Source organism: Fusarium odoratissimum (genome assembly GCF_000260195.1).
Source record: "Fusarium odoratissimum NRRL 54006 unplaced genomic scaffold supercont1.1, whole genome shotgun sequence".
In the NCBI taxonomy this organism is placed as follows: domain Eukaryota; kingdom Fungi; phylum Ascomycota; class Sordariomycetes; order Hypocreales; family Nectriaceae; genus Fusarium; species Fusarium odoratissimum.
The window spans coordinates 3,841,368-3,863,040 of record NW_022158687.1 but is presented as its reverse complement, the minus strand read 5'-3'; the positions used below and the strand labels follow the sequence as shown (position 1 = coordinate 3,863,040).

At 48.6% G+C, this 21,673-nt stretch overlaps 6 protein-coding genes across 7 annotated transcripts; 5 read left to right on the top strand and 1 right to left on the bottom strand.

Annotated features, from left to right (window-relative positions):
* The first annotated feature begins 1,267 nt into the window (after positions 1-1,267).
* Positions 1,268-2,908, top strand: FOIG_01348 (uncharacterized protein). The gene has a single exon (XM_031198161.1). It carries the CDS (start codon positions 1,555-1,557, stop codon positions 2,572-2,574), a length of 1,020 nt encoding a protein of 339 aa, XP_031073928.1. The 5' UTR covers positions 1,268-1,554; the 3' UTR covers positions 2,575-2,908.
* A 111-nt stretch (positions 2,909-3,019) lies between these two features.
* Positions 3,020-6,506, top strand: FOIG_01347 (uncharacterized protein). Its single transcript, XM_031198160.1, has 2 exons — positions 3,020-3,175; positions 3,231-6,506. The coding sequence occupies exons 1-2, from the start codon at positions 3,167-3,169 to the stop codon at positions 6,453-6,455; spliced, it is 3,234 nt and encodes a 1,077-aa protein (XP_031073927.1). The 5' UTR covers positions 3,020-3,166; the 3' UTR covers positions 6,456-6,506.
* A 1,822-nt stretch (positions 6,507-8,328) lies between these two features.
* FOIG_01346 (uncharacterized protein) lies at positions 8,329-10,498 on the top strand. The gene is made up of 2 exons (XM_031198159.1): positions 8,329-8,760; positions 8,813-10,498. The coding sequence occupies exons 1-2, from the start codon at positions 8,662-8,664 to the stop codon at positions 8,909-8,911; spliced, it is 198 nt and encodes a 65-aa protein (XP_031073926.1). The 5' UTR covers positions 8,329-8,661; the 3' UTR covers positions 8,912-10,498.
* Positions 10,499-12,593: 2,095 nt separating this feature from the next.
* On the top strand, positions 12,594-18,638 carry FOIG_01344 (uncharacterized protein). 2 transcript variants are annotated; one of them, XM_031198156.1, is made up of 5 exons: positions 12,594-13,063; positions 13,251-14,664; positions 14,866-16,481; positions 16,541-17,213; positions 17,264-18,638. In XM_031198156.1, the coding sequence occupies exons 3-5, from the start codon at positions 15,080-15,082 to the stop codon at positions 17,892-17,894; spliced, it is 2,706 nt and encodes a 901-aa protein (XP_031073923.1). In that variant the 5' UTR covers positions 12,594-13,063; positions 13,251-14,664; positions 14,866-15,079; the 3' UTR covers positions 17,895-18,638. The 2 variants fall into 2 exon arrangements, with proteins under 2 accessions (XP_031073923.1, XP_031073924.1); XM_031198157.1 differs by lacking the exon at positions 12,594-13,063 and having other exon boundaries at positions 13,213-14,664.
* Positions 13,156-14,088, bottom strand: FOIG_01345 (uncharacterized protein). The gene has a single exon (XM_031198158.1). The coding sequence runs from the start codon at positions 13,933-13,935 to the stop codon at positions 13,522-13,524; it is 414 nt and encodes a 137-aa protein (XP_031073925.1). The 5' UTR covers positions 13,936-14,088; the 3' UTR covers positions 13,156-13,521.
* Positions 18,639-19,055: 417 nt separating the features above from the next.
* Positions 19,056-21,427, top strand: FOIG_01343 (uncharacterized protein; the record flags this gene model as incomplete). The annotated part of the gene is made up of 6 exons (XM_031198155.1): positions 19,056-19,180; positions 19,230-19,712; positions 19,951-20,102; positions 20,213-20,304; positions 20,601-20,757; positions 20,814-21,427. 6 exons carry the CDS (start codon positions 19,056-19,058, stop codon positions 21,179-21,181), a joined length of 1,377 nt encoding a protein of 458 aa, XP_031073922.1. The 3' UTR covers positions 21,182-21,427.
* Between the last annotated feature and the right edge of the window lie 246 nt (positions 21,428-21,673).

Genomic DNA, 21,673 nt, shown 5'->3' with positions numbered 1-21,673 from the left:
GACAGGGGAGCAATCGATAACATTGCGAAAAAAAAAATGTCTTGTTTTGTATGCCCTCTTGTAAGGCTGCGTTTACCTGACCGAATAGCGGACTTTCATCCCACATCGCGATTGTGGATAAGGATTGGGCATGGTACTTTGACGTAACAGCTGCTGATAGCTTTATGCTTTAATTCTTCGTTGTCAGCACAACGGGTGTTTCCATCTGACACCCGCTCTCTTTAACAACGGTAACTCAATCTTGCACAAACTTGTGTTATGTGTTCTTTCGGCGAAAAAGAGTCTACCGTCTGCGTTATTCCGGCCAGTTGCCGTAGTCATACAAGTCATCCCGTTTGTTTTTCTTGTTTGTTTTCCTGTGTTGATCATGGAGAAAAAATTCAAGTGGTGGTGCTGGAGGTGGATCATTATCCTAGCAGGTGTCGTCAGCACCAAAAGCTCAGGGTCCCTGCATTTTTGACTCTGTAGGGTTATGGATCCATATTTTGGTTCGATAATCGTAAAATGTTGGAGGATCAGATGGAGGAGGAAGTGATCCGTGGTGTATTAGTTGCGGAGCAATGTCATCACGATTCTTAATCCCGCAATGGAAACTTTCAGAGTATCAATTGTCACCACTGAACTTCTTCCAACCACCAAGATCATGTAGGCTGCCGGGCCAATGGCATGATCGTCATGTTGATCGTGGGGAGATCCAAAGCTTACGGCAGTTCCTCTTACAACAGGACCTGAAGATAGCAGATAACCTCACTGTAGTCACAAGCCAAGTGCATGTTTATTTTTCAGCTGCTTCAACTAGCACAGCCTGAAAGAGCAAATTAACGTGAGCTGCGCCCATTCAAGGTTAGACAAGCGAAAAGCGAACAAGCTCAGCTTCATCAAAAAGAGTGAAAGCGTGGATGAGTGGCTGAGCGCCCTATCTCTCCACTGTGACCTTTTTAGTGGGAACCTGACCTCAAGCTGTAACAACCAGGCTTGGGCTTTTGGGCTTGGGTAACTGGGGGGAAGTCGTAAGCGCAACGCCTCCAGGCGGACGAGGCAGAGCGTGATACTTACGCACTGTACGACACCAACGATTATCGCTACAAATAACAGTGTGAGCTGAGCGCCGGATCTTGCCTGTCCGGGGTGCAGGGGCTCGCTGCGCCACTCCACGTCAACCAACATCCAACCCCCTCATCTGTTTGTTAGTGCGTAACTGTGCTGCAGTACAACGGTTAGTGCTCACGCCCAGCCCAACCTGGAATCTACCTACCTACAAGTGGTCCTGGGCTGTGTTCAGCTTTTATAAAACCATCCTCTTCTTCCCTCTGGTGATACCCTTCTCTCCTCTATTATCTCGCCTCATCTCATCTTTCCCTTTCTTACGTTCGCGTCATTTTCTATCTGTCGCGTTTCGTTCTACTCACTCGAATAGAGTCATTCGCTTACAACAGCACAGCACTCGTTCTGCTAGCTCTACGTCATATTCCGATTCGATCTCCGACACTCAGGGTTTACATCCTCCGCATACCTAAAAACAACCCCCCAAAAACTACACCACACACGGCAACAATGGGCGTCGGTCGATTTTTCTGCGTGTTATTGCCGTTCGTGCTCACAGTCGGCTCCATCATCTTCCTACTCGTCGGTGCTCTCGCTGGTGTCGCCGACAAATCTCTCTACATCTTCCGAATCGATGTCAAGAACCTCAGCATCAGCCCTGCCGATGTTGGCAACATTATCGATAACCTCGACCTCAAGGACTTCAAGCTGGATACCCGCGATGCGCCTGTTATTGAGGAGCGTGCCGACAAGATCAAGGATAACATTACCGCTGAGCTGCTCGGTCTCGACAAGTACTACGACATCAACCTCTGGGGTTTCTGTAAGACCGACTCAGATGGCAAGCGAAAGTGCGAGAAGCCCGAGTTTGACTGGGCCAACAAGAAGTTGAACACCTCTTATCTCATTGGTGCCGACAAGAATGTCCAGATTGAACTTCCTGATGAGATTCAGGATGCTCTCAAGGCCTTCAAGACTGTCACCAAGTGGACACAGGTCGTCTACATTGCCGCCTTCATCGCTCTCGCTGCTGAGATTATTCTCGGCATCTTCTCCAACTGCTCTCGCATCTTCTCCTGCTTGACATGGATCGTCGCTGGTATTGCCTCCACTCTCGTTATCGCCGCTGTCGTACTCTCTGGTGTCTTTGCTGGTACAGTCGTTGGTGCTGTCGAGGGCACAGCCAAGTTCTACGGTGTCAAGGGTAATATCAACGGTCGATTCTTCGCCTGTGTCTCTATCGCAGCCGCCTTCGCCATCGCTGCCGGTCTCTTCTGGATGTTCACCATCTGCTGCTGCAAGCCTGAGAGCCGAAGTCGCGACAAGAAGAACCGCCGATCCGATGGCGAGAAGCTCCTCGGTGGTGCCACCAACAAGCACGGCTCTTACGCTCCTCTCGGTGACGACCACGAGATGCAGACCGGCTACTACAACCACAACCAGTCCCAGTCTCAGTATGGTGCTCCTCGCTACCCCAGCGGTACTGCCCGTTCTGACCTCGCCTACGAGCCTTACTCTCATCGCGCTTAAACCGCTACGAGTAACTCGATGACATGATTCCTAAAGTCTATTTGACATCTGATGATGATTGCATTAATGGCGTTTGGGTTTGATTTTGGTATTCGGGATCGAATGACAGGGTAATGTTTGCTATAGCACTCACGCCGTCATGAAAGAGGTTTGGTTATGTTATGGATTTGCAAAGGAAGTTGGTGGATATTGGCGACGGGAAGATGCCGGATGGCATGATACCCAAAGGTCTTCTTTTTGAAATTATTGGGCAATGAATGAACATACATAGCTATCCTATATGTTCGCCCTCAAAGCATAAAAATATACACAATGCATTTACTATTTTGTCCGATTTGTTGTGATGGTTCAAGTGAAGAGTTTAGTGATGCTTCATCAGGATGGGCCTTGGTAGTATATAGAGCCAGTCCAAAAATTTTCTCTCATGGCTGACTGAGAATCCACACAAAACCTCATTCATACAATACAAATTTAACTCTACACCTGACTCAACGCAAGAGCTCTTATGGCAGATGAAGATTGCCCTTGTCATGAATAAGTAAATGAGTCACATATTTTAAACTTTCTCAATTTTTATTTCCTATTATCAATAATGGCAGATGTGAGTCATGATCATAAACGCCCCTCCCCCGCTATCATGAGCTCACACATGCCAGTCAAGGCTCACTCGGGAATTCTTTCAGGGTCCTATCACTTCACTCGCCTTCTTCCATGATGCGGAATATCTTCTTGCTGGCGAGGATACTCATTTGACTCTCTACGATCTTCAAACCGGCCATGCATTGCGCGTAGGCAGCGTTCGTGTCTTCTCTGCACAGCCTATTCATGGAATACGCCTATTGAGTAATGGGCGAGTGTTGGTCTGGGGTGCTGCACAGATTGCAGTGGTGTCGAATATTGAGGGATTTATCGGAAACATGACGGATTCTCAAATGTTTGTGAAGAAGGCAGCCGCTCCCGATTGGATCTACGATGTTGCACCGTCACCATACGACGACTCTTCCGCGGTGCTCGCAACGGCTCATAACGAAGTCGTCCACTTACACCTGAATGGAGACGATGCACCGGTTGTCGGATCTATTGTTTCGCCTTCACGACCCATTCTCTACGCTGCGAGACTCAAGTGGCTAGACCAAGACACTGTTCTTATGGCTGGAGGTACAATCTTTGGCGAGATTCTTGTATGGCGATGTTATGTTTCAGAGAGTCGCTCGGAACTCCTGGCCATTTTGAACGGGCACGAAGGATCCATTTTTGGTGTTGATATCTCAGAAGAACTCCCTTGTCAAAATGGAACCAAATTGAGGCTCATTGCAAGCTGCAGTGATGATCGGACCGTGAGAATCTGGAACATCACCGGACGAGATGGGTCACACGAAAAGCATGACTTTGCTGCACCACGAGAGACAGGATTCGGATCAAAAGCAGGTTTGGACGATGGGCCTAGGGCGGAAGAACTACGACCTGTGGCTACCATCATGGGACATTTGTCAAGAATCTGGGGTATCAAGTTCGCCCAACTCACGGAAGGCGAAACACTCCCAGAAAGCCCATTATCATTGTACTCTTTTGGAGAAGATTCGACATCGCAGAGATGGCAACTGAACCTCAATATTTCGTCCGAGAAAGTTTCTGGTTCGTTGAAGCACATCGAGACATACGCCGTGCACGATGGCAAGCATCTATGGGCGCACGCTGTGGTCAACAAGGGAGACCAAACCCTCATTGCAACAGGAGGCGCTGATAGCAAGATTTCTCTCATCACACAACCTGCCTCATTGACCCCTGCTGCGTCAGTATCAACCCACGAATTGCTTGGGCTTGGTTTCGATGAGATTGCTGCCACTCTACCTAACCTACGAACCTTGAAATCTGTTCGTGGAAAAGAGATATTCAGCCGCTATGATTTCATTTCTGATGACCGTATGCTCGTTACAACAAATTGGGGACGACTCCTCTTGGGCACGTTCCGACCGGCTTTGGAGTGGAGAGAGATTGAACTGGAAGATGAGCTCAACGTCGAATTTCAGACGTGCTATACTCTCCAGACGATAGGTGACGGTGCTGCTATTCTTGGTACGACAAGTGGCAAGCTGTACTACTTCTCTGAATCTCAAGGGGTAAAGGTTCTTGGCTCTGTGCCGGGCAAGATCTTCAACATATCGATCCTTTCCAGTTCCGTGTGGGGTCTTACAGAACTCATTGTCCATATTCATGGAACTTCAGACTCCCAGTACTTTTCAATCGACTGGCGCACAGGAGCTGTTGTAGCAACGGCAGATATTCGCGGCATCGACAAGAGATTCGTTGCTATATCTGCTGCTCGTTTTAGGGAGGATTTGATTGCCATAGGGTCGCGCCATGGCTTTCTTGCACTATTGAGGCAGACAGGAAACGAGTTCCGCCCTATCCTGGACTTCAGATTCAACACACGCGATGCTATTACTGGTCTGGTACCTCTTCCGACAACCGATGGACAGGAAGCTCCCCTGTACTTCCTGGCGACGAGCAGAGATACAAAGTACAGAATATACGAGATTGAAGATCTCGGCGATGAAGTACGATTGCACCTCCAGCATGAGGTCGCTGCCCCTTCTGGTGCCGATATAGAAGGTGGTTGGTTTACTCAAGATGAATCTCCCGAATTGATCTTGTACGGCTTTAAGAGTAAGAACTTTATCGTATGGAACGAAACACGTCGGGAAGAAATTGCCTCAGTTGATTGTGGAGGTGCGCACCGGACATTTACCATTGCTCATGATTCCATCAACCACAACCGTGTGCGATTTGGTTATACCAGAGCAACGAAGCTCTACATTTTCTCGCAGCACAACCCGATACACCGCCCTCTGAGATGTGGAACACACGGAAGAGAGATTCGGGGGTTGAGTGCTAGTGGTCGGTATATTGCAACCGGCGCTGAGGACACAACTGTTCGTATCTGGGAGTATGGAGATGAACGATGTGGAACGAAGAATAGTGGTGGACTTCGATGTGTTGCCTCTACAAAGCTTCACATATCGGGACTACAAAAGATTCACTGGGTGGGAGATGACTACCTTCTCAGCAGTGCTGGTTTCGAAGAATTCTTCGTATGGTCTGTCCGAAGGCTAGACTCACAGTACAAAGGCCTCGGAATCTTGTGCGAAGCAATCCTAGAAGACAAGAGTCCTGCCGCAGATCTTCGCATTATGGATTTCGACGCATGCAAGGTTGGCAATGGAAGCATCATTATCACGATGGTTCTGTCAAACTCAACATTGAAAACATATCGTTACACACCAGGAGAAGGTTTCCACCTCCTGGCTCGCATGTCGTACACGGGAGCTTGTCTCACACAGGTTCGCCATCTCGGGGTGGACGAGAACGGTCTTTCGGCACTTACTGCTTCTACGGATGGACACCTGACAACCTGGGAGGTTAGTTTCGGAGGGGAAGTGGCTAGCCATGCTCTCGTTCAGGTGGCTCCCGTGCACCAAAGCAGTATCAAATGCCTGGATCTCCAGCCAACGCCCGAAGGATTTCTAGTTCTCACAGGAGGCGACGACAACGGTCTTGGTGTGACAACACTTGTACCTATGTCAGACGAGTCGGACAAACGTAGATACACAACTTCAAGCCGTGGAATCGTACGCAAGGCCCATGCAGCAGCAATCAACGGTCTGGTGCTCTTGCAACGTGGGGGAGAGACGTTCGGCATTACGGTCAGCAACGATCAGAGGGTCAGGGTCTGGAGAGTTCAAGTGAACAATGTGAAACTGGTGGCCGACTCGTATAGTGGTGTTGCTGACCCTGGTGATATTGCTGTCATAGGGGAGAGTGATGGTGAGAAGGTCAATGTTGTACTTGGGGGAGTGGGTGCTGAAGTTTGGTCGTGGTAGTTAGAATTGTTGGCGTTTTGGGAACAGAGTTCCATAAGACACTCAAGTTATTAAGGATCAAAAGTTTGATAGTTTCAACAATAACAAGACACGCAATTGGATCGTTAGAGTGCCTAACATAAATGTCTTGCTTGAGCAGCGCAATCCTCTTGATCTGCTACATGTTGCTGGTGCTGGCACATTAGAGAAAAGTGGCTTTTATGATAAAGAATAAAATCCACTATGATTCTAAGGTACATAGTACCATTTCAACTTGTCCGAGGATCCGCATAGATTCAGAGCAGCTTCTAGGTAAGTCTTCAGCTAAACAACACAAAATTATAGAATGGGCCAATAGTGAGTATCCGAAGAAGATAATATGGCAGGACAACTCAGGACCTCTATCCTAGATACAAATACTTAGGTAAACTTAGGTAAACTTAGTATAGATTTAGTAGACCTTTAGACTACTTAACTATTTCAAGCATCTCGGTTCAAGGTCAGAAGTTTTTCCTGTTCCCCAAGGCATGGGAATAATCCACGAGAACCGGTTCTTGATGTTAAACCATGTCTTAGCACCCTTTCTAAGGAAATACCCAGATTTGATGAAAGCATAGCCAAATAGCAAACGGGGCTGGGTAAAATAGTGGCACCTTCAGAAGTTGTAGTTCATCTTGAGGTTTCCCAAAACTTGGTCACTTTAGATCGCTAATACAAGTCTTCTAAGGGTGAAGGAACACAGTTCAGCACCAAGGAGACGGTCGTGAGAGTTGGGAGTTTGTGAATGCGCATCATCAGGTGCTCGAAGAGTATCGCCGCCCTCAGGAATGTCCTTTGATAGCATGGTTACCAGTGTTTCCTTTCCAATTTAGCGTTCCCCACGTCATCAAGTCTTTCATAGTTCTTATCCTGATTCATGTTTTTGTTGTCTCGGTCAACAGAGCGCTATCATAACCTGATAGCCTTACCCATGAATTTGAGACATTGTCTGAATCCGGACTTTCGGAAGCGGCTGAGAAATGCCAAGACATTTCTCGATAACCACGCAGTCCCTTGCATGAGGTGAGATTGTTCAACGGTCGCAACCGGCAGATGACGGTTTGTTCAAACCCATTGGCTGATGTTGGATGATAAGGTGTTTTTATCTATTATCTCAGCAAACTTGGAAGGTTGATGAACATCATAATCAAATCATTAACGCAATGACTCTGCTGAAACCGTTTCTGAACTCAAAGTACTGCAATTAGAAAAGCGTAGGGCTGAGATGACAATGCTCTAGCAACGCTAAGAATGCCGCTTATTATTTCCCTTGTTTTGTCTTATCAGGGTTTCTCGTTCCACTTGTTACCCTGGTTGAGGGAGGTAAGAAAACCTAAGACCACTACCACACACGACAAAAAGACCTTGAGCGAACTTAGGATAGATCTAGTAGACTTTGGACTATTTGTTTTTGACACCCTCCCTACAGCTCTCAAGTTTTCTTGCTCTCAAGGCCAGGCCTTGTTTCTTTTTCTTCATGTCTCTCTTGACAATAAGCCTAGGCCATTCTGAGAATCCAGTAGATTCTGACCTGCAACCAAATCTCAGCAGTATTTTTGTATGATGTGAGAGAGCCAGTACTGATTGGTGCAATTTTACAACTGTCATGGCTGATCTTTACCAGACAGTTCAACATCGGCAGATAAATCCAATGTAAAAAGTTGGATTACGAGGTTTCATTAGCGATTGTGACCCCCGGAATATGACGCATGTGGGCCCTTGTCCCCTTGTAAGTCGCCTGTAGTGTACCTGCATTAGCGCATGAGGTGCGCACCAAATCCGAGTTGGGTTGGAATGAACATTTTCAACGTTTGCGTCAAAAAGAGTTCAACGCTGCCTTGTAAACTCTCTTGGGAAATGGATGTCAGCGCCGCATGCAGTTTCTTTTGCGACCCAAGGTAATCTTGGCAGTGACCCCACTGTCGGTGAGTGATTCCCTGCTTTCGACGAATCTCCCTTGAATCTATGGTCAAATGTTGAGTTCGCGCAGTGACCTCCAGGCCATATAAACCAGACCAACTTTCTCTCCTCCGTCCACTTACTCCTCCACTCACTCATTCACTCACTCACACTCTCTCTATTCAAACTATTGTCATTCGTTTCTTCAGTCACTCTTTCACCCAACTCGTTCGTTTTACTCGACTCTAGTAGTCTCCCTCGTTTACCGAATTTTCCTTATATACTCATCATGAAGTGGTACACGCTCGTTCTCGCTGCCTCTGCTGCCCTGGTTATGGCATCACCTATTCCAACCTCTTCTATCTCACCAAATGGGCCGTGCCCTCAAGTATGTACCCATTTTCTGTAAAGGCATCATCCACGCTAACAGTTGGTACCAGTCTAAAGTCGATGCTATCCTTAAAGGCGACATGGATGCATCCGAATGCTGCTCATACGGCAAATGCAAGGGCGATGTAGTCATCTCGGTTGGAGAATAAGACTGTATCGCCTCAACTCACACACTCACTCGAACTTAACGACGTTACGAACACACCACTGCATACTAGCATACACAGTCCTTGTCTGAACGACCGCAACACAGGCTACAAGAGAGAATCCAGCTCTTGTTCCTACACTCCACGGATTTCATACCCAAAGTTCTGTCAGAACCAACACGTTCAGTCTACCAGAGTCCATATTCATTTCTCGATTCTTTCTTACAAAAATACATGGATGCTTAAGCACGTGGCTGTCATCCTGGGCTTGGTGATATACAGGAGACTCAACCTAGTGTACTAAGGAGAATGTATTACAACTGCAGGAGAAATGATTTAGATGGGCTGGCTTGGAAGAATCACGAGAAACATCAACTACAATTGTCACATATCAGGCAGGATCTGAAACGAATACCATATGATTTGTTAAACCAGAGTAGCATTTCGAATATGCATTGATTTGGAAGCCGTGAAATACCCCTCAAGTTACTGCTAATATCTACAAAACCCTGCTTTGTGTCCCGGATCAACAGTTCAGGGCTCGTATAGGTAGATCTCGACTATTTCCGCAAACAGCATCACCGTCTTATAAAGTTCACTCACTCACCGACGCTTCGGGCACTATTCACTGTTGTGCACGATCGGGTTATTGGTGAAGTGCGAATGGCCCAATTGGGTTGAATTAAGGCAGTACGATGTAGTGAAGAAGAAACGGACCGATTCCTTTCGTCGGGGTGTAGTTTTGAAGCTATCGTCACTTGGTGACAGGGGCCAAGACTGGCCAAATCAAAGAAATTCTTTTTCATAATTTTGCCGATTAACTTGATACTCTGCTTCCAAAGAGACTTTATTTCTCGTCTAAGCAACGCGTATCTCAGCGAGAATCAGATAATACTAACGACGGTCCTGGCCAAGTATATTGTGCCCTGGTTGAGATGCTGGGATGGTCGAAGCGGAAGAAGTTCGAGATACTGCACCATGGACAAAGCCCTGATAGCAACTCGGCAGATACGCGCATTATATCCCATTTGAGCGGAATATTCCATCTGTGAGAACTCCTATAAGGTCGACAACGGCGGGGAGGTTGCGATTAAGAATCAACCACGAATGGACCGATATCGGCCCTCAGTGTCGTAGCAGCATCAATTATGACTTAGATAGGGGAGTGGAGCGAGAAATCTCTCAATGACATGTTTTCTATTATGTCTGAAGCGCTGAACTATTTTATGATTAGGCAGTCTTCTTAGACAGTGATATCACTTTTAATCATGCGCCCCGTGAGGACCACTGTAATGCAACAACAATGATGTGCTTCAAGACATTTAAATTGGGAACATCGTGATAAACATACGATGAGATGCACAGTGAACCTGACACAAATTCGGACCATAAAGGCGAATGAGAATCGAGATTGTTGCTCGTGAGGATCGACACTCGGTGGAAACGGGCTGCATTATACATCTCCTCGGTGTCGAATAAGAGTTGATTATGCATCTCGTCTCTTGCGTATGGGTACATAAAATAGCCTCAACTTCTTTGCTTCTGGAGTAAAACATGTAGGAGGGTAAAGGACAACATCTTAAAATTCACTCGTGAGTCGACATAAGGTCAATTCCGGTTAGGTTGTCCTCGGAGATATTCAACGGTGAAGAAAGACAACAATACACTAAAGTTCTAGCTCGACATACTACTCAGTGCGGAGACTGTATCTTCAATTCTTAGGTCTCACAAGCTCTGGTGATCATCATAGCAAAGTAAGAACAGTTCTTGAGGCTCGGAAAGTGACGTGAGCACCAGCAAGTAAGAAAGCTTGAATTACTACAGAGCTAAAAAGCGGAGTCAAAGGCTAAGTTAAGCGGAGTCGATCTTGATCCGCGAGTCCCTTGGATCGTTGTTACCAACGGGTCCATCCTAGTCCTAGTAAGCAAGGTCACGAGGGGAGTTGGGTCGGTTGAGCTACGACACACGATGACGCTGCAGCTTGTCAGTGGAAGAAATTCAACAAAGACATCCTCCACTGACGAGGGTATCGTCATTGGGCCTGTTGAGCGGGGTTTCCATCGATTACATGCCTAGCAATGGATGTAGTTGACGGGCTGTTTGCCCAGGGTACCTTATGACATAGAGCCATCTAGGTATTCTCCTTCCGTATACTACAAATATCGCAGCTGCCGTATCCTGAAAGAACTCACTGCAACCTTGATCCTGTTTTATTCGTTCATGCCTATTCTGCTATGATTCACCTGATGTGATCCATGGATGTTCTGATATATCAGTCTTCGGTTGGTCGGGGATACGTTGGTGGGGCCGATGAAGCTTCATCCGCGTTAGCATATCGATTCCGAGTGTGGAGCGGCCAATCCGCTTTCACTGTAACTGCGTCTAACTTGGACCCAAGCCCTGTACTGTAAGTACAGGGACATGCACACCACCAGCCATCCTTTGATTCTTTTGAGTCTGTCTGTCGGTTGAACATGAAGTCAGGTATCGTGATGAGAGACTGTACTCGGCAGTTTCGATCACCTCATCGAGATGACCTCGAGATGGACCTGGAGATCTGTATGAACGATAGATGAGCTAAACAGACCAGCATTTGATTCTCGGTTACTTATCCATCAAACTGAGTCCCGTTCTTACACTTTAGACTCCAGCTCTGGTGTGAGTGCGGGTTATTCAATAACATCACGTCAGAGGCGCTTTCTATGCGCATCCGGTTGATGCATACAACGGACCCAAGTCTCTCTTCTCTGCAAGTCCCAGCCCCCATTGACACTCTGCATCACGAGCTTGCCGACTTCAAAGTTACCTATACGGAAAATAAGCAGCACTTCATCGACAATTGCCGTGAGTTGGCCTGGGCCCAATCCAATGGTCTGACGCTGGCCTACTTTAACGGTTAAAGCTCACGGATATTCAGGAGCAATTCTGACCTATCGAATTACTCAATGGATGTCTACCTAGGTACTCCGTTCCTTGCCTCTAATAAACAGGGGTCTTCTATACTTGCTTCTTTTGAGATAATATGCCGGACAGAATAACATCTGATTCCCTTTTTTCAGGGTCCAATTATTGTCCGGTCTTGGTGGAGGAGATGATAGAAACCTAAGATTTGATGGAGGGCACGCCGTGGCCAGCTACCACCAATTCCGTACAGTACTGCAGAGTCTAGGCCCGACCTATTTTCCCTCTCAACCTTATGACGGAGGCGAATTCTCACGATACTCCATACTGTAGACGATGAAGGTAGGTAGGATTAGCCCACCGTGACAGTAGAGTCAAGGTAACCCAAAAACATTGATTGGATGATTTGCATGTTCCTGCCAACCCGCCAGTGCCCTAACGCCCCCATTACCCCAGCCTAAACGCAAGCCTACGCAAACCTAAGCCAAAAGCCAAAGTACAAGGCCTGGCTGGTCCTCAGGCAATAAAACTTCTGACGTTAAACCAGGATGCCAAAATTAATTAACCTAAAGGCATACTAAGACATACTAAATCTACCCAAGTATTTTCGTCACTTGGGATAGAGGTCCTAAGTTTTCTTGCCTCCCTCCCCTAGCTGGCCTAGTAGTTTTCGAGTCTCTCTTTCAATGGCCTCCGCTTTCATTCTTGAATTGGAAGTGCCCGCTTTTTTCTAACATTGCCTTAGGCTCCATCAACCCCAGCTTTCACATCCATAGCACCATCACCACCACGTTACTGTATCACCATTCAATATCACTTGGCCGACACCATCTTTTAATCAAGCCCCCCCCTCTTCTGCCACAAGGGAAAAGCATATCAACACTCCGATCCCCTCATCAAATTACATCCCTTTTGTCTCTCGTCTCTAGCCTAGCCTGCAGAGCAGAGCATCGTGGTCATCGTATGCTCTACGGGCCAAGTTGTCTAGCGTCGACTCCTCTACCCTACCGGGCTGCCGAGGTGACAAAAACTAAATCGCCCAGCTACCGACCCGAGCTAGTAGCTCTCCCCAGATCAACGTCGGGTCCCCGCTGCTTTCTGAGACCTCCATCAACACAGCTAGGTACCTCACTTAGCCTACCTTACCTTACTTCCAACACATAGAGTCTGAGGCGCGCCTCAAATCGACTCACCAAGCGGCGTGCTCTGGTTCAACTTTTCTTTCTTAGGTACTCCCCTTTTTCATTTGTTCAGGTAGGTCACGGCGCTTCCTTGTACCGTGTGGCGCTTGCGCTCCTCAAAGTCCAGCAGAGCTCCCGTCGCAGTGCTCGAGCCACCCAAATTCCCAAGCTTTCCGCAAGCAAGCTCTGGGCTGGCTCGTCACCTCGCCAAATGTATCGGTACCTTGCTCTAGGGCTTTCGCTAACGCATCGTTCTCCAGGTTTGGCTGGCAAATGAACTAGGGACAGAGTCTCCTGCCTCGCCTACCCCTCAGCCAGTCCAGTCTTCCACTCCTGGTCTAAGTCCCCTGATCAGAAGATCACATCACTCCTCTCAGTGTTCCATTCGGATCTCTGCGTTCTTGTCCAGGTCCCTCTCGTTCTGAGGCTCTCTCCACTTCGGGACTCTCCACAACTCTCTGCTCGCTCCACCCTCTCTACTCTACTCATCGGGCCTGTCTGTCCTGGTCCCTTTTCCTATCTACCTCTTCATCATAAAGCATTGTGTCGACTCGAGATCAATCCTCCCCCTCTCAAGTCAACAATTCGCGACGGTGCGCTTACATCTAGGACCCCCTCCCCTGCTGCGCCGCCCACCAGCTTTCCCCATTGAAAGCTCCCGCGCCACCCTGGTACCCGCAGAGGAACGGCAGTATTAGTTGGAGGTTCATACCGCCCGCGACTCTCTCCAGCACCACTTAGAACCTGGTCTCGTGTGGTAACCGCATCTCGACACAACCTGAACACTCGGCGCATTGCATCGCAAAACCCAACAGAAGTAGCAGCCACGACAAGCAGCAAACGGTTCGCGACACAACACGGCACATTGCAACGCTGCTCCGCGACACGCGACATACTTCCTCCTGCCAAGCTTTCCCTCTGCTTGCCTTTATTTGCCAATATCATCACTTTCTGCAGCGCGCCGCTGTCCTCCCCCGCCTTCCGACTGCAGTTCGCATACTCTCTCCGTCCTCCTCATTCGACTTGCAAACCGTGTGCCCGACGACGTTATTCGCGATCAACCACTTTTCGCCTGCCTGTTCACATCGTCGTTGACGCTCTCGTGGTCTTTGCAGATTGATATTCGAATTTTGGGAGATAGGTCTTCTGATCACTGACTATTTGCCACCGCCGCTCGTCTCTCGCCTTGTTGCCGCTCCAAGTGTAGCAGCAACCCCGCGTCAATCTCTTGGTGTCGGATTTCGCGCCTGCTTTCGAGCCTTTCACTGACAATGGGCCACGATTAAGTCTCCTTCGTCGCTACAGCACTGGACATCTTCGTTTGCCCAAATCAGTCCTCTCAACAAGGTCCTTTTATGAATGGGCACCCATTCTCCTTTACTCTTATCCGACAACCTGAATCTTCTATTTGCGCCTTGGGTTAGACGCGCTGGTGTTTAGATATTCTGTCGTATTCACTCACACTAATCAACCACTGGCTCACACCGTAACGACTTCTGCTATCGCGATTTAACATTTGCGATAAGATCAGAGTTGCCACTTCTCAGAGCCACATCCCTTCGACACTGATTACAGCATCAGCGTTCTTTTTCTTACGTTTCGTCTGTTTTTACGACTTAGAATTTGGCACGTGTGACGACATAGTCTTTAGATATCCTCGAGATCCCATCTCTGGTAAGTCCATCTGCAGCGAATCTGGATGCTTTGATAAACATTCTGCTTCATTTATCGAGTCTTCATTCATAGACTTGTTTGCCCTGACTCTTGTTACATTCCCCAATATGGCTGAGGTGTCGTGGGGCCAATGAGCTTCTGTTCTTAAAAATACCATTCATTGTTCATCATGAGACCAGTCAGCTAATTAGCCATTTACAGTTTCGATTCTATTCATTCTTAAAGATATTTACAGCCTACATTTTATTTTAACCCCCAACTCTGTTTATTATCCGTGATCCGAAACACGACAGCTTGTGCTAGCCGGTTTACGTATCACAGATATAAGACTAAAACTCCCATCCACAGGGCATTATCAATCAGCAGCCTTGTAGATTTTAGATTGAAAGAAGCCAACTAGTGTCTTTCCTGGATAATGAGTTCTGGTCCGCTCAAGACAGGCCCGTCTTCCAGACTAGGCCAAGGATCTCATCCTACAGCCCCGGGTAACAACCAGTCACTGCTCCTCGAGAAGCTGCACGCGAGGACATCTACACCAGATTCAGAAGCTCTTGCTAGTTCAGACGACGAAGGCGAGCACCGATACGAGTCCGCAACAGCAGCATCACATTCTGCGTCGCAACCTCCTAGACCTGTCCGACGACCTTCGTGGTTGAACGAGACTTCTCAAACCCTGGGCCGTCCCCGTAGGGGATCTATCGCTAGTAACTCGATGTCTCCAACTACTTCTCATCCCAGCACGCCTTCTGGGGAGACCGGTGGAGCGTGGGGATCTCACTCAGCTTCATCTGTGATGGGCCGGGGATCTGGCGCACCTGGCTTTTCATGGGGTACGGCTATCTGGAACACTGAACGCAAAGATCCTCCATCGAGGCTCAGCGAGGTTTTGCCTTCTCCCACGTCGACCATGCCCCCGGGCGGTGGCAATTCTTTCTTTAGCTCAGAGATGCAGACGTCTCCGGTCTCGCGCGATCCTGCGCCTAATTCGCAAATACCTTTCGCTATTCCGCTTCATCCCACTCCTAAAACATACCGGTCTCAATCATACTCTGTTGGGCAGCTGGATCCTGAGTCAACAGCCACTCCGCCTTCGATGAGCTCTTCCGCCATCATGGGTCGCGCTCGCTATCCCGCGCTTCAACATCGACCTTCTCGACCCAGCATGCTAAGCGAAATGGCCAACGACGGCTCGATGCTTGGAAAAGTCAAGGAAGTCGAGGATGACGACGATGAAAGCCCAAGCGAATCGATGCAAAGTTCATTTCATCAATCGGATGCGAAAACAATTGAAATACTGGCTCGTGAAAACGCTATGCTGCGCCAGCAGCAGCAGCAGCAGCAGCAGCAGCAGCAGCAAACGCAGTATAACAATGCCCGTATTCGACCCCGCGCAGTCACTGGCTCCTCCTATCCTGCAAACGGCTACCCAATACGAGACACTGTTCCTGAGGAATCTGATTATGCTATTGATGAGCTTGATGAAGCCAACGAATCTGGCGATATGTTGGCCAAACGGGCGCTGAGCAGGCGTATGAGCGAGTACGGAGCGGGGTCATTACGCTCTCCGTTTGAGAACAATCGCAAACCTGAAAACGCCAACCTCAAGAAAGCGCTCTGGTCAAGCTCACTTGGATTTTCTCCTTCTGATATTTCTCAAAGTAGGCGACATTCCTTTGCCAACATGCCTACTCGCCAAGGTTCTATCAGCTCTATTCCCGACGCGGCCGCACTAGAGCCTTCTGCACTCGATATGCAGCAATCTCAGGAGTACCCCCCCGGGTACCCCGACCCTGCCGCCTTTAGTGCTACTTCTCATGGTAAGTTAGGCGCAAAATTCATGTTCTTTGTTTGATGATTTGTTAACGCACGCAAACAGCAAGCCAGTACTTTGGCGTTGGCGGAGGTGCCAACATCGGAAATGCCTATCAGACTGGGTTTGCCAATCAATACGGATCTCCTTATGGATTGTCCACTACGTACGGGAACCGCGCACCATCTCCCCATCGTAATGTTTACAGCATTGCTCAGCCTCGTCACAACCAGCTTCTTCACATTGTATTATTCAAGTGCGCTCGAGCTGACGTGTTCTACATCCAAGAGGGCACTGGTCTCAATGTCAAGCCAGGTGATCTGGTGATAGTCGAGGCTGATCGCGGCACTGACCTTGGCACCGTTGCTAAGGATAACGTTGACTGGCAGGCTGCTAAAGAACTCAAGGAGCACTATGCCGAAGAGCAGTACAAGTGGCTGATGATGTACTCACAAAATGCTGCCGTCGCGCAGGAGGGTTCTAGCGCAGGTCTTCTTGCCTCCTCTACCGGTCTTCAGGGAAGCGCGGTTGGAGGCATGGGACCTCCGAGCCAGCACCATGCGCAGGAGCCCAACGCTGGCGAACTTCGACCCAAGCTCATTAAGCGTCTTGCCCAGAACCACGAGATCCAAGCCCTACGGGACAAGGAAGGTCAAGAGGCGAAGGCGAAGCGTGTTTGCATGCAAAAGGTCAAGGAGCACGCTCTCAATATGGAGATTCTCGACGCCGAGTTCCAGATGTGAGTATATTTACCACTTATCAGCAGGATCTGACTAACCTCTCTGCTAGGGATTGGAAGAAGTTGACCTTCTATTACTTTGCCGATTCGTACATCAACTTCAACTCTCTCGTTACCGACTTGTTCAAGATCTACAAGACTCGAATCTGGATGTCTGCTATCAACCCAGCCTCATTCGCTAGCCCAACTCTTGGTATTCAGGCTCCTAGTGGCATCGGCCCCGGAGCAGTGAACGCAAACCGTGGTGCGGGCGGTAATGACAGACGCCAGAACCAGCAGGTCCAAGAACCCCACCAAGCGTCTGCTTTTACCGGTGGAGCCAGAGATGGCCGCGGATTCCGCCCTGCTCCAACTTTCAACCAGCCATTTGGCAATGAGGGCCGCCTCGCGCAGCCATCTGGGTACCCTCCTTCCAACTACCCTTACGGGCAGTTCGCCAACCCTTATAGCAATCCTCGCAGCAATGTTGGCTACGGTGCTGGTTCTGGTGCTATGCCGGGCGCTATGGAGGGTTACCCCGTTGGAGTTCCCCAGCTTGGAGAATACACGTCGATGCGCCAGCGGTTCCCCAACCCACAGTCTGGTCCCAGCCCGGCGCCTCACTCTCAAGCCACTTCACCTCTGGCTCCCCAGAATGACTGGGTTGGATCTTTCCAGGGCTTGTCTCTCAACACTCATTAATGTGTGTTATCACATACGTTTGGCGACCATGAGAAGTTCATCTCAGTACACTCGTTTACGTTCAGGCAGGCACAGCAGACTTCGTTTCATGAAAGAGAAACTGCTGGCATTAGTTGATGGAGTTGAGGATGTGGACTGACATATACAGAACCAGCCCTCGTTCGGCTTTCGGTGCGGTTATGTGATTGTGTGTTTTCGTTTTTCGATCTTCATTCTTTTATAATGGTTCGCCGTTTCGTTTACATCTTTTTTTGGCGTTAATCGGCAATTCTCATTCGACACTCGAGTATTAAGAGATTGTTCAATAGCTGCTTTTCGAATTCCATATCGCCAATGCTTTGTTCAGGATCCATGATCCAACGGCCGATTTCACGACAACGGGGAGTAGGGAGGGAAGACAAGATGGCATTCGATGGCATGGATTTTCTTTTACAGGCCGAGATTATAGACAGAAAGACCCGAGGACTTCGCATCTAACACTGTAACTAATACGCAGTCAAAAAAGGGGCACATTTGGGAGATATAGCCGGAATCATGTATGACAAAGATTTGATTTACTCATTTGCTTATTCGTGCAGGTAATTGGTTTTGTTTCTAAGGGGTTCTTTGGCTCGAGGCACGAAAATGAGATTATGTGATAGATTAAATTCGAGCTCAGGGTTTGCTTATACGTTATCTCAACGTGAACTAAAGCGAAGCTAGAGATTCATGGAATAATACTGAGAGAATAACTTTGATTGGCGGTTGAGGCAGATCCGGATTCTTGCCATATTGAGAAGCACCCAAAGCGCCTTCCCACTCTTGCAACAAGGATTGCACCTGTACCTTCCTCTCCACGCATGCTCGGATGCTTCCCACACTAACTTCCTTGGCTCGTAGCCAGAGAAGACGCCTCTGAATGAGCCGGAACTCTTGAACATTCATTCCACCCACCTTGTCACCTCTCAACAGAAGCACTCCATCATCATATCATGCCCCCGCGAGCACGGAAGAGAAAAGCATCTGCTACGGGTGAGTTGCGATACAATCACGAGTTCACCTACAGAAGCTAAAAGCACATGAGAGAGCAACGGTACCGAAGATGCACCTCCCAGGAAGACAACCAGGGCTCCAAGGAAATCAGGTGCGAGGGGAACAAATCAACGCAGAGACAAGAATTTCATGCGCGCAACAAACGCTTCTTCCAACAAGAGGCGAAAGGTTTTCTCTGTTGAAGCCAAGAGCCGGATCAAGAAACACGGTGCCGACTTTGTGAAGTTTATCAATAAGGAGACCAATACACGGATGTATGTAACTTCCGGCACTTCGCTCGATCCAATTTCCTAATGCCAGCAGTCCTCGAATTGGCGTCGATATGTTGAAGAAAGATATCTCTCCAGATCTTGCAGGCGTTCTTCCCTGGATGAGTTCTTCGTCGGCTCTCCAGAGACAGAGCACCCAAACTTACCCAAGGATGATTCTCAAAGCACTCGACAATTTACAGCGCGATGTCAGGACTTACGAAGACCTGGTCAAACAAGACAACAAGATCCGACCACCTGACTGGATGCGCTGGCAACAAGATACCAAAGACCTGGAGGAGATGAGCAAGCACGGTCTTGCGATGGCTTCAGAGATGATCAATCATTTTATTATGCCTGATTTACACGGACTTCCTCCCAAGCCTTCTGAGGGCGCCGGCGGGGTTGAGCATGTAGCATGGGATCTGATTGAGGAGGTTCTACCAAAGATGTCTGATGATATATGGGGAAAGATTGCGCAGGGTCATCTGAAGGTGTTTACTGAGGTCTTGAAAGCACTATCAGCTGAAGAGGAAGAGTGAGTGATTTTACGACATTGATGATCAATTGTAATGGCTTGGGAGAGATCATATGAAAACCTTACTTATATCTGGGAGTGCAGCACCAAAGACATGAAACGAATTGAGTAGTATTACACAGCTTCATGAAGCCATGTCTTCAATTACTGTAAGTCTGCCTACCAATTGCCGATGACTTACCCCTGTCACCACCAAACCTTTAGTCGTTGCAGATCGAAGGCACGTGACCATGCACAGACCACATCCGAGGGCTGCAAAAAGTGCGAGGGCTAGCGCATCGCTTAACCCACAGGCCACAATTTTCCCACGGAAAGTTGGATATCGGTGGTTCTTTCTCTTTTCTGAAAATCTTCGACCTCCTACTAACCACCAGGACCTCGACCAAGCCGGTATGTGAAAACCCCCCTCCTCCAGACTCTCCTTCTTCTTCTCCTCTTTGCAAGCCTTTGTTTTTCTTTATTCTTCTCTCGCTAACCTCTGTCGTCTCTGCCATAAACAGCCAAGATGGGTGCCCTCAAGTACGTCGAAGAGCTTCAGAAGAAGAAGCAGTCGGATGTCGTTGCCTTCCTCCTCCGAGTTCGCTGCTGGGAAGTACGTTAAACCACCAAGAATATGCACAAGCACAAACATCAATTCCCCATGTGGACGGCGGATCCAACCTGCTCTCGCTCTCTTGTTCTCCTCTCGAATTGTCCGAAGCGGTCGAATTTTTTGTGGGAGTTTTGAATACTCCGCATTGGGAAGAAAATTCTCAACGACGAAATCAACACACAAGCTGTGTACGCTTGGACACCGATGAGAGAGAACCCGAGACGAAGCAGGCTGTTTATTAACCGCCGTCTGTGCTATACACTCGTTGAACATTTGCTGAGAGTGCATCAATATAGCTCCGTCAATTGAACGTCATCCACCGCGCCTCTCGCCCCTCCCGTCTGGACAAGGCTCGCCGTCTCGGATACAAGGCCAAGCAGGGCTATGTTATCTACCGTGTCCGTGTCCGCCGTGGTGGCCGCAAGCGCCCTGCTCCTAAGGGTGCCACCTATGGTAGGTTTTTGCTCTCGAGAACAGAGGGATGTCAGTGTCTAACACAGGCCCAACAGGCAAGCCCACCAACCAGGGTATCAACCAGCTGAAGTACCAGCGATCCCTCAAGGCTACCGCTGAGGAGCGTGTCGGCCGCCGCTGCGCTAACCTCCGAGTCCTCAACTCCTACTGGATCAACCAGGACTCTACCTACAAGTACTACGAGGTCATCCTCGTCGACCCTCAGCACAAGGCCATCCGCATCGACCCCCGCATCAACTGGATCGTCAACCCCGTCCACAAGCACCGCGAGTCTCGTGGTCTCACCGCCACCGGCAAGAAGTCCCGTGGTCTCAACAAGGGCCACCGCTACAACAAGACCCAGGCTGGCCGCAGAAAGACCTGGAAGCGCCACAACACCCTGTCCCTGTGGCGATACCGATAAACAGCTCGCCCCCTGCTTCGGGAGGAGCTGGCTTTGTTATTCGCAACGCGGCTGTTCGGTTGTACATGCGATTTGGGAGGGTCTGGTTTTGGCACTGCATGCTTGGACTCTGGGGAGTCGGGAACCTTATTTGGTAGCACAAAAAATGGAATCAAAAGCAATTCCAATTTCATGATCAAGATTAAGAATATGGTTTCCCGAATTTTGCCTACCGATTTGTGATTGGTGCTGTGCCGTGATTCATGAGAGATGTTTACAAGCCAATGCGTCTATGAAACATTGGCTGAAGTGATTTCTAACAGCGTTGACATTTTCAGGGCTGTTTTGCTATCAAAAAGCTAAACATTTTTCTACCCTACAAACTTTTAAGATTCTCGAGCCTCGTACTGTAGTGCTACTGGATTAAACAAGTCCACTAAATTTGCAGTCTTTTCAGTCGGGAAATTGCCCGGAAAATTCAGTGGGCTCTTCTGACTATGATGTGGCGTTGAT

Bases quoted from the DNA above. Each gene is read 5' to 3' on its own strand.
- FOIG_01348 (XM_031198161.1), top strand. From the start codon at position 1,555: ATGGGCGTCGGTCGATTTTTCTGCGTGTTATTGCCGTTCGTGCTCACA.
- FOIG_01346 (XM_031198159.1), top strand. From the start codon at position 8,662: ATGAAGTGGTACACGCTCGTTCTCGCTGCCTCTGCTGCCCTGGTTATG. The intron at 8,761-8,812 runs GTATGTACCCAT...AGTTGGTACCAG, and splicing joins CAAATGGGCCGTGCCCTCAA to TCTAAAGTCGATGCTATCCT.
- FOIG_01345 (XM_031198158.1), bottom strand. From the start codon at position 13,935: ATGATATTGGCAAATAAAGGCAAGCAGAGGGAAAGCTTGGCAGGAGGA.
- FOIG_01344 (XM_031198156.1), top strand. From the start codon at position 15,080: ATGAGTTCTGGTCCGCTCAAGACAGGCCCGTCTTCCAGACTAGGCCAA. The intron at 16,482-16,540 runs GTAAGTTAGGCG...GCACGCAAACAG, and splicing joins CTTTAGTGCTACTTCTCATG to CAAGCCAGTACTTTGGCGTT. The intron at 17,214-17,263 runs GTGAGTATATTT...CCTCTCTGCTAG, and splicing joins CTCGACGCCGAGTTCCAGAT to GGATTGGAAGAAGTTGACCT.